At 35.8% G+C, this 13620-nt stretch overlaps 1 protein-coding gene across 1 annotated transcript in view; it reads right to left on the reverse strand.

Moving 5' to 3' along the window:
• Positions 1–645: 645 nt before the first annotated feature.
• The window catches only part of PLXNA4 (plexin A4), a 467309-nt gene continuing 454334 nt past the window's right edge, over positions 646–13620 (reverse strand). The window contains exon 32 of the mRNA XM_072147475.1: positions 646–7057. Within this exon, the coding sequence (XP_072003576.1) occupies positions 6962–7057 (96 nt within the window). The 3' untranslated portion in view covers positions 646–6961. The remainder of the gene's footprint in view (positions 7058–13620) is intronic.

Consider the following 13620-nt stretch of genomic DNA (forward strand, 5'->3'; position numbering starts at 1 on the left):
AGCATGACATGGGCGATTTACCAAGACGTTCCACCATAGCACTGGGGTGCTGGAAATGGAATCTACAGAAAGGCCAGTTTTTGTCGGCAAGTTGTAATAAATTAGGCTTTTTCATGTCTTGTACACTGAAAAACTGGTGCACAAGACATGACACATCTGCTGCATTTCATGTGAAAAAAGGACATAACAGAAATACTATACAAAATGAAGGATAAAACCTTTCCTTTAAGATTTAGACTAAGCATTCCATGACATAGCCCTTACCTATTCTAATGTTGAAATAACTTATATTTGACTTAAATGACCCTTGCTACATTAAAGTGGTATTTTTTGTAATGTCACCCAGAAATATTGTAAACCTTTTAGTGTGGTACCTGAGGTCTTAGTGTATGTGTTTTAGTAGAACATCAAAAAGTGAATTGATATTTATGGAACTGCTTCTTTCGGAACTGCAATCGGTATAATACAACACCTAATGCAAAATTAGGGTTTATTAAGTAATAAGACAGAAATAACATTTTTTAAATAAACTTTATTCTATATTACAAATAGTTTTTTTCATTTGTTTTGGACTGCAAAATAGGAATGCATTATATTTACATACACAGGTATACAATTAATTATAACAAAGTTACAGAAGCTTGCCTTTACCAAGTTACAACTCTTTGTTCCAATTTCAATAGTATATCTAGGATAATAAAAACCTCCTTTCTAATATGTAATTTTTTTTTTTATTTCTTTGAGGCTCTCGGTAACACTGGACTCTAAAGATATGATTATACAGGTGGAAACTTTATCAAAAACTTTTGTAGCCAAAAGGATTTTTGCAGAGTTTTTTGCCTTGAAGAGTATTTATTAGAATTCCTGGTCAGAAAGAAATCTTGCATAGCCATTGAGCAAGTTCTGATGTGCAGAATTTTACTAAAATACAACACTTTCTAATGCGTAAGGCATCACATACTGCAAATTTCACAACCCTTAGATTCAATGTAATAATACAGGAAGACAACAGAACTTTAATAGAAGCATTTAACATATGTGTTGTCACTACTTTTAACCTTGGGAGTTTTCATATTCTTTTAGATACCTAAAACCTGGAAGACACTTGTTGGAAAAATGTTCACTAACTGAGCACAAAAGAACATGTAAAGGAAGCCAATGCCAAATGTATTAGTAAAGAAGAGAATTTTATCACACAGTATTAGAGGGATATGATTTATATATAGCTAAATATCATGTACGTCCAAAGAAGTAGTAAGTAACTGGAATGGCAATAGAAAAATAAAGTTTTGCAGACAAATAACATTGTGGGGATTTATGGGCAAAAACAGAATTAACACTAGTATTTGGAGGAATGTTTTGTAGATTTATTGGGGTATACAGTTCCACTAATTTAGGTAATGGTATAATACAAATACAGGCGGTCCCCTACTTAAGAACACTCGACTTACATACGACCCATAGTTACAAACGGATCTCTGGATATTGGTAATTTATTGTACTTTAGTCCTAGGCTACAATAATCAGCTGTAACAGTTATCAAATGTGTCTGTAATGAAGCTTTAGTGTTAATCCTGATTCTTATGACAATCCAACATTTTTAAAATCCAATTATCACAGAGACCAAAAAAGTTCTGCCTGGGATTACAATGATAAAATATACAGTTCCGACTTACATACAAATTCAACTTAAGAACAAACCTACAGACCCTATCTTGTATGTAACCCGGGGACTGCCTGTATACATACTGGTATAGAGATACCGCTTGACCTTCTAAATGAAAGAAAAAAACATCTTTTTCCTGGAATAACTGGATGATTCGATAGATTAAATAGGGCTGTAACACTGTCAACCTTAAAAGTTAAAAAATCCATATCCCACATTAGATATGGCCTCACAAAGGAAATAGTCATCATTCTCTAAATGAAGTTTAATGCCCTGCATCAAACTTTTGGGAATAGTTTCTCATTATACATCTTTATTATATTAATTCTTATATTTTTATGAATACATATGTACAGTTTATTCTCAATGACTAAAATTAAATCTTCAAAATGCATTTTAAGTGGTTTATTATTGTATCTGTTCCACATTGTTGACACAGAATAATAATTAGTTTGTATAATAAAAATAAGATATGATGCTTTAGTTCATTTGAAGAAACTGTTAAAATGTTAAATATATTGTAGATGGACCAGACATTAGATGACATAAACTGAACATTCTTAATTTTGGTGGGACTGAGCAGCAATCTTATGTGTATGGGCAATGTAAGGTGGATCAGCACTAGGGGTATTCTTTCCCCAGTGGGATGCACACCTTCTATCTGGCTTGACTCACAAAATCTTGAGTATGATAGCAGAAGGAAAATAGCAGAAGGAAACTCTGAATGTACCTGAAGGTCATGATATACTTCAATGTGTGATCTGCCATATGAGCTTTTTGAAAAGACCTTGTCGGGAGAAATAGTTGTTGGATAGCATTAAGCCTTGAACTACCTAAGGTCAATGACCAGTTTTAGAGCTATATTCAAAGTTTGGAAATCTTGTTGATTTACTTACATTGATATTAGGTTTGTTATTCTTCCTGTTGTAGCCATGTTAATATGCAAAATATGTCTACATGCAACATTTTTTAGCAAAGTAAGTTGCAGTTTATCAAGAGGATAATTCCTGGCTGCCTTCCTAATGAAATCAAAACTAAGTGATACTAATATCTCTAGAAGTAAAACAGACATCATGGGCAAACTTGGTTACACTTCTTGTGCACTAATGCTTTAGCTCTTTATGCTTTACTCAACCTTAAACTAAATACAGGTGGTCCCCTATTTAAGAACACCTGACTTACAGATGACCCCTAGTTACAAACAGACCCCTGAGTGTAGGTAATTTACTGCAAGTCTGCAATTAAGTTTTATTGTTAATCCTGGTTCTTATGACAACTCAAAATTTTTTAAATCCAATTGTCACAGAAACAAAAAAATATTATGGCTGTGGCTACAATCTTGTACGTAACCCCGGGACTGTCTGAGTGTAAAGTCTAGCATTAATAAATATTCACAATATATTTTTAATATCAGTAATTTCATACATGTTTACTATGCATGTTGTAGAAACAAAACTCCGAGAGCAATTAATATAGCTCTAGCTTATTTTCTCTTATTAATCCAAAGTAAGAGGAAAAAAAACAATATAAAAGCAGCCTAGATGGACCATATGGTCTATCTACTGTTTATCTTCTGTTTCCAAAAGAGTAGCTGAGCACTTTGTAGATCATTGCTTTCATACATGAAGCACTCATTAACATATGAGCATCTAATACTTACACGGGGAAGTAATCTGTTAATGATCAAAGCTGCTGGGCGTATTAAATACATTTTAAGCAGGATGGAGATTCAGTAAAAGACAAAGCGGTACACAGCCTTTGAAAGGAGTTTGTGGAATGTTTGTAGATATTTTTGTTTCTACATGCATAGAGTAAAAATGAATGGATCATTATGTAAGCCATGATGGCATATGACACATGGGTGCTAGATTTTACATTTGTGAAGCTAATCTCAATGTGAAATAAAGTACTGTATGTATTCTACTATTCAATCATTATGTATATTATTTTTATTTTAATTTACAAAAATGTTTATCTTTATGTCTAAATCCTTCCTGCAATCCAACTTTTCTATTTCACTGAAAAATGTTAATATTATGACCAGGAAATATAATAGAAAATACTTTTTCATTTCCCCTGCTCTGAAGTCCACTCGGTCTCTATTTTTTTACAATAGGCTTCAATGGTCCCCCATGAGGGATAGATTAGAATAGTCTTGGCTTCCAACAGTGCCGGTATAAGTAATGAATTATTTAAGTAGCCTGGATTAGGACCTCAACCCTTGTAGATATTTTTTTGAGCCTTAGAACTATAATACTCTAAGGCCAAATTTGAAGGCGTAGATTTATGTAATAACCAATGGCATAGCCTTAAAGGGGTTGTCTGACTTTCATTCAAAAATCCATAGGTGGGATAGGGAGAGCTGTAAAAAAATTATAATTGCCTTCTCTAGCACTTCTGATCTCCCGCTCCAGCAACTTCCCATGCTTCGCTCTCACACTCTGGCAACTTCCGTCTGCCTGGCACTTTCACCCATCCCATATACCAGCAATGTATCAGTCACTGGGACAGGGGTTGGGAAAGCATGTCAGTTTGGTAGAAGTTAGCGGAGCTGAGGTGCACAGCAGCTACAAATCATGGTGCAGGAGACCAGGAGCACTGAAGGAGGTAAGTAATTGTATATTTCTTTCTACAGCTGCCCAGGCCACCTACACATTTTTTATGAAAGTCAGACAACCCCTTTAAACTGCTTCAATGCCACTTTATTTATTTCATAAACTCATTCTATTTTGAAGACTTTGATAAAGTTTCCACCTTAACATTGAATATAGTCACATGACAAACCACTCAGATCAATGCTCTCAGGCAGACAGAAAAAGGAAGGAACTTAAAAGGGAGGGATAAAATGGAAACCACATCCACATCATCAGCAAGGCTTTAGTTTTCTCTCAGAATTAACTGTATTAACATGCGCTATTTTCAGTTCAAAAAACTAAAAAAAGGAAAAACCCTGAAAGCTAAGGTATGTACCTCTGGAACTCCAGGGCCAAGACCCTACACATTCACAGCACAAATCTGGCAGATTTCAAGGCAAGAAGAAGTTCAGAATAATAAAACAGAAAAATTGAAGGGAATAAAGACAGGCAGCTTTGAAGCTCACAATGGTCAACACGAAAAATTACATTTTCTATATGTACTTATTTTCTTTTTTATATTTTAATTGTCTGAGGTTGCCATTTTATCTGAAAAAAAAGTGGAAAAATATGTACCATACAAATGAAGATAGGGTTGATTGAATTAGATAGCATAGTGGTCTACTTGTATTCTTTCTGTACACCTGTGCAAATCCAATTGTTTACTTATCATCTTCCTACATTTCATGCGAGATATCGGGACTGGAGCAGACAAAAATGCATACTGTTTTGTCCTTTTCATCATTATCCTCAGGAGGATGAGAAGAAAGCCTTTGAGATGTGACAATGTTGTGCCACCGTAACCTTTGGTTTTGTCTACAATTCTTTGAGTGTGATGCTTCTTCTTCCCATTGGTAAATGTCGTAGCAAGCCAAAGCTTCAGACTCCAGTAAAAAGTGTGTATAGTTCAGTAACCATCAGCCAGTTCAAAGCAAATGCTATGAAAAGTTCAAATAAGGTGCATAAGGGATTAAGTGCTCTGAACAAAAATAGACATGAACCAATTATTTTGTACCAGTTTCCAGCTTGTTCCAAATTGAATTCATTTTGAGTATTCATCTAATTAAACTATATGTGTGTTATTGGTATAAAAAAATGCTTACAGAAAAGGAAGATTTGTATGCGTTACTACTGTCCCAGAGCGAAGAATAAGTACAATGTAACCTTCCAAAATACTGAACTGTAAATTCAGCAAAATTACAAAAACAAGTTAGATTAACCTTGGAAAGTTGTTGGAATAACATAGCATTGCAAAGCAATAGCCGTAAAATGACTTAAAACTACTTGTCACTTATGCTGGTAGCATTTGCAAGCAATGCTAACCTTTTCAATTGGTGACATTCTCTTCTGTCACTCCGAATAAAGTTGTGCTGATATTCTGTTTTTTATTTTTATTTTTTTGCATGATTATTATAATTTTGTGCTCCTATTTTTCCAAATGGCAGTTTCAAAACAAGTGATGCACTTTTACATTTCAAGCCTTCAAGAGCATTTCTAATCCTCATAAGACTAAATGAACACATGAAAATGGCTTAGTTATGTTTAAATTGATGATAGCATTCCCTTTCCTATCTTATATTACATGTTAGGTCTAAAGTGAATTGTGCTAAAGTGTATTCAATTACCTTGATCTAATAAAACTTCACATAGTCATTGCCTGTATGTAAAATAATGGATCCAAATACTCAAAATTCATGTGCCTTTTTTAAATAATTGAATTTATTTTATAATTTCTAATATTATTATACATTGCAGGCAAATGAATGTGAAACTTTGATTGTACCATTTGGAATGTGAGGACTTCACTTAAACCAACCTATATCAAAAACTGCAACTTAAGATAGTGTGCATTTTACAGTAGGAAAACTATTGGTGTTGTGTCATATGATGAAAATCAAAGGTATAGAAAATGAATGTTCAATGCATTTTAAGATGAAACTGAAACCTGGTGTATGATGTTTTCTTATATCTAGCTTATAAGTCATTTATTACGCATACTGAAAGCTATCTGCATGGTCTCTTTTGTTGCTTCATACTTTGATTTTATCAAGCAATTTCAGTTGCTGGGAATAGTGTAATGAAGCAGATGTATTGAATAGCTTGAAGGACAAAAAGTTTTTGGTTGTTTGAATGGGGAAAATGATAAGAAAAGCAGAATAACTTCTTTCTTCTAATGGCCTCTGATAGATTAAAGGAATTCTGAATGTTCTAGTTTGAAACTCCATGTTGAAGGTTTCATGAAGACACAACTTGAGTCATGAAGCTGGGATATCAATAATGCCTTTTTCTGCCAAAGAAAGATTCCATTTTTATGGTTTAAAATTCGTTAATACTAGGTTCATATTCAATCCATGCCAAATCTTGACAGGGAAAGAAGCCACAAGCAGCAGAGCATAAAAGACCTTCAAGCTTTCCATACTCGATAGTGTAATAGTTAAGCAGAGGTCTTAATTAGAATGTTTTTGTATCCCAATTTTCCACACTGTATGTCCTCCTTTAATCCACTGGACATTAAGTATTATCCATGAGGTTCATAGAAGGAAGAAGAGGAAGCAGAAGACCCTGCATCCAGCCAATCCGAACTTGCACTTGGTAAAGATGACAATCTTGACTGAGGCACGGCTTGGTTTATCCCTTCCAGGGTAACCTGGAAGAACAGTTTTCAGCTGTCTATACTCATCAGGGCAATGACTTGTTCTAATTTGTAGGCAAGTTTTTGCTTTCCAGCTTGGTCATCTTGATCTAAAGCTGTTAAAATCTGCAACAAAAAGAAATGTAGAAGTTGTAAGGTGAATTTACATCATCTGGGTAAATCTTTACAATTCCATTAACAGGATCCATACCAATGATATACGATATAATAACCCAAAAAACTTTGTATTTTTACTCAAATTTAAGACATATCTATGAATTTCTTGTTATGAATAATTGTCCTTGTACGTAGAGTATGCAGTAAGTTATTCAAAAGACCAAGGTTCCAGCATTATTAAAATAACTTTTTAATAATCAATATGAGTGAGCAGTTTTACAGTTAAAAATCCTGAATCCAAATAAATTCTAAGGGCTTCAGCTTACACATTTAGGCTTCAAAGTCCGTAAAGGAAATCTACCACCAGATTGTAACTTTAATAACTATTCACACTGCTGGGTCGCTCCTACAGTAGTAATTGTAATATCAACTTTTATCTTTATTTAAATGAAGACCTTGTCCCTCAGCGCTGACACTATATTTAAATGGTTTCTTAAACTGTATAGTCACTATGGCATACTTATGGTTTCTTTAATTATAGTTAATAGGAGCTAGGTGGTAGTGGCACTTGCCAGTCTCTAAAAAAAGGTAAGACAGTTGTTTAAAAAGCACAAAGACTTTGTAAAAATGTAAACTGGTGTTAATGATTGTTTCAAAATAAGCAAATATAAACTTGTTGTGTTAGAAATTGTTTATCTAACAAACATAAATCCTCTTGTCGTTTGTTAGCAAATAAATCACAAGCCTGAAAGTATCACTAACTTAAGCAAGTTTGCTTTTGTTCTCCAAAACCAATTAGGATTTGGGGCGATATCAACCCGTGAAAAGCGCAGTATGTAATGACTAATTATTTTGTGGCAAATGTCTGGCATGAGCAGACAGCGATGCTTTCAAAGGGAGCACAAGTGCCTCAAAAAGAGATAGAGAAGAAATGAAGCAACCTAGTTGTAATGAGATTAATTCATCAACACCCAGACAAAGTCCTGAAGTTCTACGTGCAATGGGAAAAGAAGTAAAATACTAAGCAATCAAAAAGATTTGTGGGTAGATGTCTGCAAATGTATCTTCAAATGCCAAACATAAACACAACAATACAACAAACACAATCTCCTAGCAGATGCTTATGTGAATGTCTTCCCATTTGGAAAAAAACAAGCAATACATAAAAAGATATAATTATGTTTTTGGAGGTCTGCAATGCTCTTTAATTACAGTAGTTAAGATTCACAAAATATTAATTATAACCTCCCTCTAATTTCCTAGCAAGTGTAGCTTTCACTGCTTTTTGTTTTGCAAGGCTTTCAAATGACTTGGCCCCTGTTATTAAGATTGTCACTCTGATTGTGTGGTCATAACAATAGTAACACTCTAGAAATTGAAATGTAGAAAAACATTTGTTATTTTTAATTAGCTCCTTCAAACATGTAATATTATGGCAGTTATTGCTTCACAATTATAATAAAACAAATGGAATAATCCAATCATTTAATATTCATTCATGTAGTTTGTAAAGAAATGAATTACCCTTTCTTGGAGTGCCAACATGATATATTGTATGACTATAACTACTGTATGGCTTAAGCCTTCCCTTAGTAGGCTTATATGGAGAAAAACATCACCGGTATTAATTTTTACAAATACAACTTAAAGAGAACCTGTCACTAGTGACCCCCTCCAGAAAAACTACACACATTACCTTGTAGATGTCTTTATACATGTTACACTGATACCTTAATGCCTTAATTAATACCTTAGAGCCACCATTCTTCTAAAAAAGACTTCAATGTTCCAGTCATAACATAAACTTCATTGAGTCATTAACTTTATTTTAGACTTAAAGCAAAAAAATATATGTGTGAATGCTAACTGATCCGCTCTTGGAACTAGTGGAACAATTTCACATGAGTTTTGGTAAGTCATGAGGAAGCACAACATACATGGGCCTGACTATTACAGCGATAGATACCTAGAGTTGACTTTGTATTTAATTGCCATCACTTATAATAATTATTTATCACAAAGGTGTTAAAATACATCTACCACCAGGATCAAATATTGTAAACTTACATGCTGGTGTGGGCCCCAACTAGCAGGATCTGCTCTTCATTTATCTTCATATGCATTTTTTTAAATAAAAAAAAGGCTTTTAAATTCTGCAAATTAGCCTGAGGGGCTCAAGGTTCCATTAACACCTATGGAGTCTGGACCCTCTCAGGCTCATTTGCATAATTGCAAAGTTAAAGGACACCTGTCATCAGGTCTGTGTCACTAGTCCTGTCACTACTACCTGTTTGAGCAGCTCACAAGGATCCCATCCCAGCCTTTATCTAGTTATTTCATACATTATTCATTGTAAAATCATCTATTTTTTATCATGTAAATGAGGCTGGTCACATGGTCAGAGGCAGTGATGTCACCCCTGTTACCCCTCCCCTCTCCTCCCCCTGCTCATGTCTGTGTGTAATGTATAGTAAAGCATGGCTAGTGTGTGTGCTGCATCTGCTGACATGCTGCATCCTCCTAATATACAGGTGAGAGACACAGACATCAGCTATACATGAATCTGACATGTTCTGCTGTAACATGGCTGCCTGGAGCTGCTGTATCTCTCCTAAACACACACACATGCACACACAGGCTGCAGGGGGTGTGGCCACCAGCACCAGGAAGCACATCATTATACAGTCAGTCATGCACTGGGGGTGTGGCTGTGCCTCTCACTCATGAATAAGGTGGACAGCTTGAATATGCTAATGCTTCATTGGGCATTTCACAAGTCATTTGCATACAGCTTTAGGACCTCATTGCTTAGGTTTACAGGCATGTAGAGGGACAATGAAGGGATAGAGGCAATGCTCTTTAATGGCAGTTTATGAAAATATATTTAGTTTAGGGGGGTTATTTTGCATGACGGGTTCTCTTTAAAGCATTTTCCCCCCAAAAAAAACAACAGCATAGGGAGCTTAAACTGGATTTATCACCAGATTGTGACCACCCTGACTTACAATGCCTGCTGATAAAGGGTTACAAGTCCTTCCCATATCACTTGAAATTAGATGCCAGTAGGGCACTTTATTTAAATTACAGACATTTTTCTGATATGCAAATTAGCTTTCCTGACTTATGTCTACTGGTTTGACTCTTCTTTCTGGCAGTGAACCATTATTCTGACTGACAGCTCTGTGTCTCTTAAAATCACTGCTCTGCCTCCTTTTACTTAGGGACTGTCTGCTAATATTAAACTACAGACATTTACTTATACGAAATATTGTGTCAATTTTTTTACATGGTACCTTGTGTTACATTCATGTCATGTGACTAGAATTAAATCATCACAGCTCCTTTAGCCTTCTAAGAATAGCAAACTGTACACCATGTATGTGATTACATGAAATCGCAGCAACCTCCATGGAGGATGGAAAGGAGTAGAAGTCCATGGAGGCTGCTGTGAATTCATGTGGTCAGTTACACACATGGGGTACATTTTGCTATTGTTAAGAGGCTAAAGGACCTGAGATGATGTCTCTCTGGTCACTTAACATTAACTGTGACCAGTAGGAGGCATAAGGCTTTGGGAGTATTAGATGGGGCATTTGTGCATTCATACCAGTCCCAAAAAAGAAAGTTTTCCAACAAAGGAATAGAAAAGTTACATCTATTAAATAAATGATGCAACCTATAACACATAGTTCATATCTGTACAGAAATCTCTATTAAGATTCTCTGTCCCAAAAGCTTTTTAAAATGCCAGTATGGAGAAGCTCATACCAGCTCTAGTGGTGTCCATTAGTCTATTCCATTATTGAATCCCATTCACCTTCCGTAACACATCCCTTACATATAATTGCAAAAATAGCACTGCAGCCCATAGTTAAATTATTAATTATTATAAATAACAAAAAACACTGTGACAGTGGTGTGACCAGGACCGAAATAAAAAATTCTCATCCATTAAAGAACATCTATTACCATTTTACTAGTGGTGGACTGTCACCAACTCAATGGTCATTACCTTAGGGGTTTAATGGCAGTTTTTTCCCATTTTCAGCAAGCTCCGTAACTCCAAATAAATAAGTTAATAAAAATATGTTGATGAGCCAGAGGCGCACAGGCCTATAATAGCCAAGCGGCTCCTGGCTCTGTCCGATAATAAAATATGTTTACCCCCCTACATCAAAATTGATTTTTCTGCCCAGCCGCAAGCGCTGCAGACAGCTTTTTACATCATCCGGCTGTCTGCAAATATTGCAAATGCATTGTGGTTTGATTCCTTGCTCAGCTGCACTGGAAAGCTTCGGCTCTCACGCATGCGCAATATTTGCAGACAGCCGGATATATAGATAGCCGTCAAGCATTTTTTATTATAGGACGGAGCCAGGAAGAGCTCAGCTGGCATAGACCTGAGCAACTCTGGCTCCTTAGCATATTTTTATAAACTTATTTATTCAGAGTCACTGATTGTGCTGAAGATGGAAAATCACTGCCATTAAACCCCTAAGGTAACAATCATTGAATGGTGGTAGATGTTCTTTAAATTAGAGCATAATCTAAACACAAGCTCAACAGACCAGACCATGGGTCTTTCAAACATGGTTAGGTTACGTTACAACCTAAAAAATGGTACTGCACACAGTTGATTTATGAATGGCTATCGATCATTCTAGCACATTTAAAAATTGTTTCCTTTTATATTTTATTGCAGTGAATCAGGTGTAGAAACAAAAATGTTTTCATCACTATCTTCTTATCACACTAATGCATTTAATGTAATAATGTTTTAGCCTAATATGGGACCTCCTCAAGATATCTTTAACCCCTTCCCGACATTTGACGTAATAGTACTGCATCGCGGGAGGTGCGTTCCCGCAAAATGCAGTACTATTACGTCATGCTTCTGGCACCGGCTCCTGAACGGAGCCGGCGCCAGAAGCTGCAGGTGTCAGCTATATATTATAGCCGACACCTGCCTCTAACACCCGCGATCGGAGATTTCTCCAATCGCGGGTGTTAACCCCTGACATGCCGCGGTCGCGCTGATCGCAGCGTGCAAGGGGCATTTCAGAAGAATCGGACCCCCCCCCCCGCGGCGCTTACCGGGGGGGTCCGCTGCTCCGATCGCAGCCCCGGGACTGCCGGTGCCCGGGGCTGCGCGATCCTCCTTCCTGTAGCCGGGTCCCTGCCTTCTGGCAGGACCCGGCTGTAACACACTGAGCATGCGCAGCATGCTCAGTGTGTTACATTACACAGTGTAATACATCTGTATTACACTGTGTAATGTGAAGAATAGCTTAAACAAGTGATCAGTGGATCACTTGTTCAAGCTAACCTGTAAAAGTTAATAAAAATGTTAATAAAAAAAAAGTTAATAAAAACATTACATAAAATAATTTTTTAATAAAAATAATTAATTAAATAAAGTTAGAGTCCCCTAAACACAAATATTCCCTATACACATGCAATAAAGTGAAAAAAAACACAAAATCGCCAAAAAACCCCACATATTTGGTATCGCCGCGTCCGTAACAATCCGTACAATAACTCAGAAACATTATTGGACCCGCTCGGTGAATGCCGTAAAAACAAAACCCGAAAAACACGCCAAAAATGTACATTTTTCATAAAATCTCTACACAAAAATGTTCTAAAAAGTGATCAAAAAAAGTTATGTGCGCAAAAATGGTACCACTGAAAAGAACAACTCAACACGTAAAAAATAAGCCCTAAACTAGCTCTGTCAACCAAAAAATATTAAAGTTACGTCTCCGAAATATGGCGATGCAAAAACAAATGAGATTTCCTCTATATTAGTTTTTATCCAGTAAAATTGTAAAAATAAATGAAAAACTATATAAATGAGGTATCACCGTAATCGTAGTGACCTATAGAATGAAGATAATATAATATTTTTAGTGTACGGTGTACGACCCCCAAAAAATATGAAAAGAAAGTAAACCAAAATTGACAATTTTCTTTTCACCCATACATTCAAGAGTTAATAAAATCTCATCAATAAGCTAATGACCCACTAAAATGAAGTATTTGTAAAGTTCGTCTCATGTCGCAGAAAATAAGCCCTTACATGTCCAAATTGCCAAAAAAAAAAGATTGTATAGCCAATAAAAATTGACAATGCATAATCTGCTCTGAATGGCGCAGCTCCCTTCGATGCCCTGGCGTGTGCCCATACAGCAGGTTACCACCACATATGGGGTATTGTTATACACGGAAGAGATTGGGTATCAAATTTTGTGGAGCGTTTTGGTATTTTATCCACTGAGAATTTAAACATTTTTTGAAATACATATTAATTTAGCCAAAAAAAATTTACTTTCAAAATTGCATCCGATTTTGTTTTAACCCCTGTAAAACAATTAAAGGGTTAACAAACTTCATAAAAGTTGTTTCACGTACGTTGAGGGGCGTAGTTTCTATAATGGGGTAATTTATGGGGTTTTACTTTTATTTAGGCCTCTCAAAGTGATTTGAAACCTGAGCAGGTCCCTCAATAGCAGGATTTTGCGTTTTTTATGAAAATGTGAAAAATCGCACCTAACGTTCAAAGCCCCACAACA

This window comes from Engystomops pustulosus, chromosome 4 (genome assembly GCF_040894005.1).
Source record: "Engystomops pustulosus chromosome 4, aEngPut4.maternal, whole genome shotgun sequence".
NCBI lineage: Eukaryota > Metazoa > Chordata > Amphibia > Anura > Leptodactylidae > Engystomops > Engystomops pustulosus.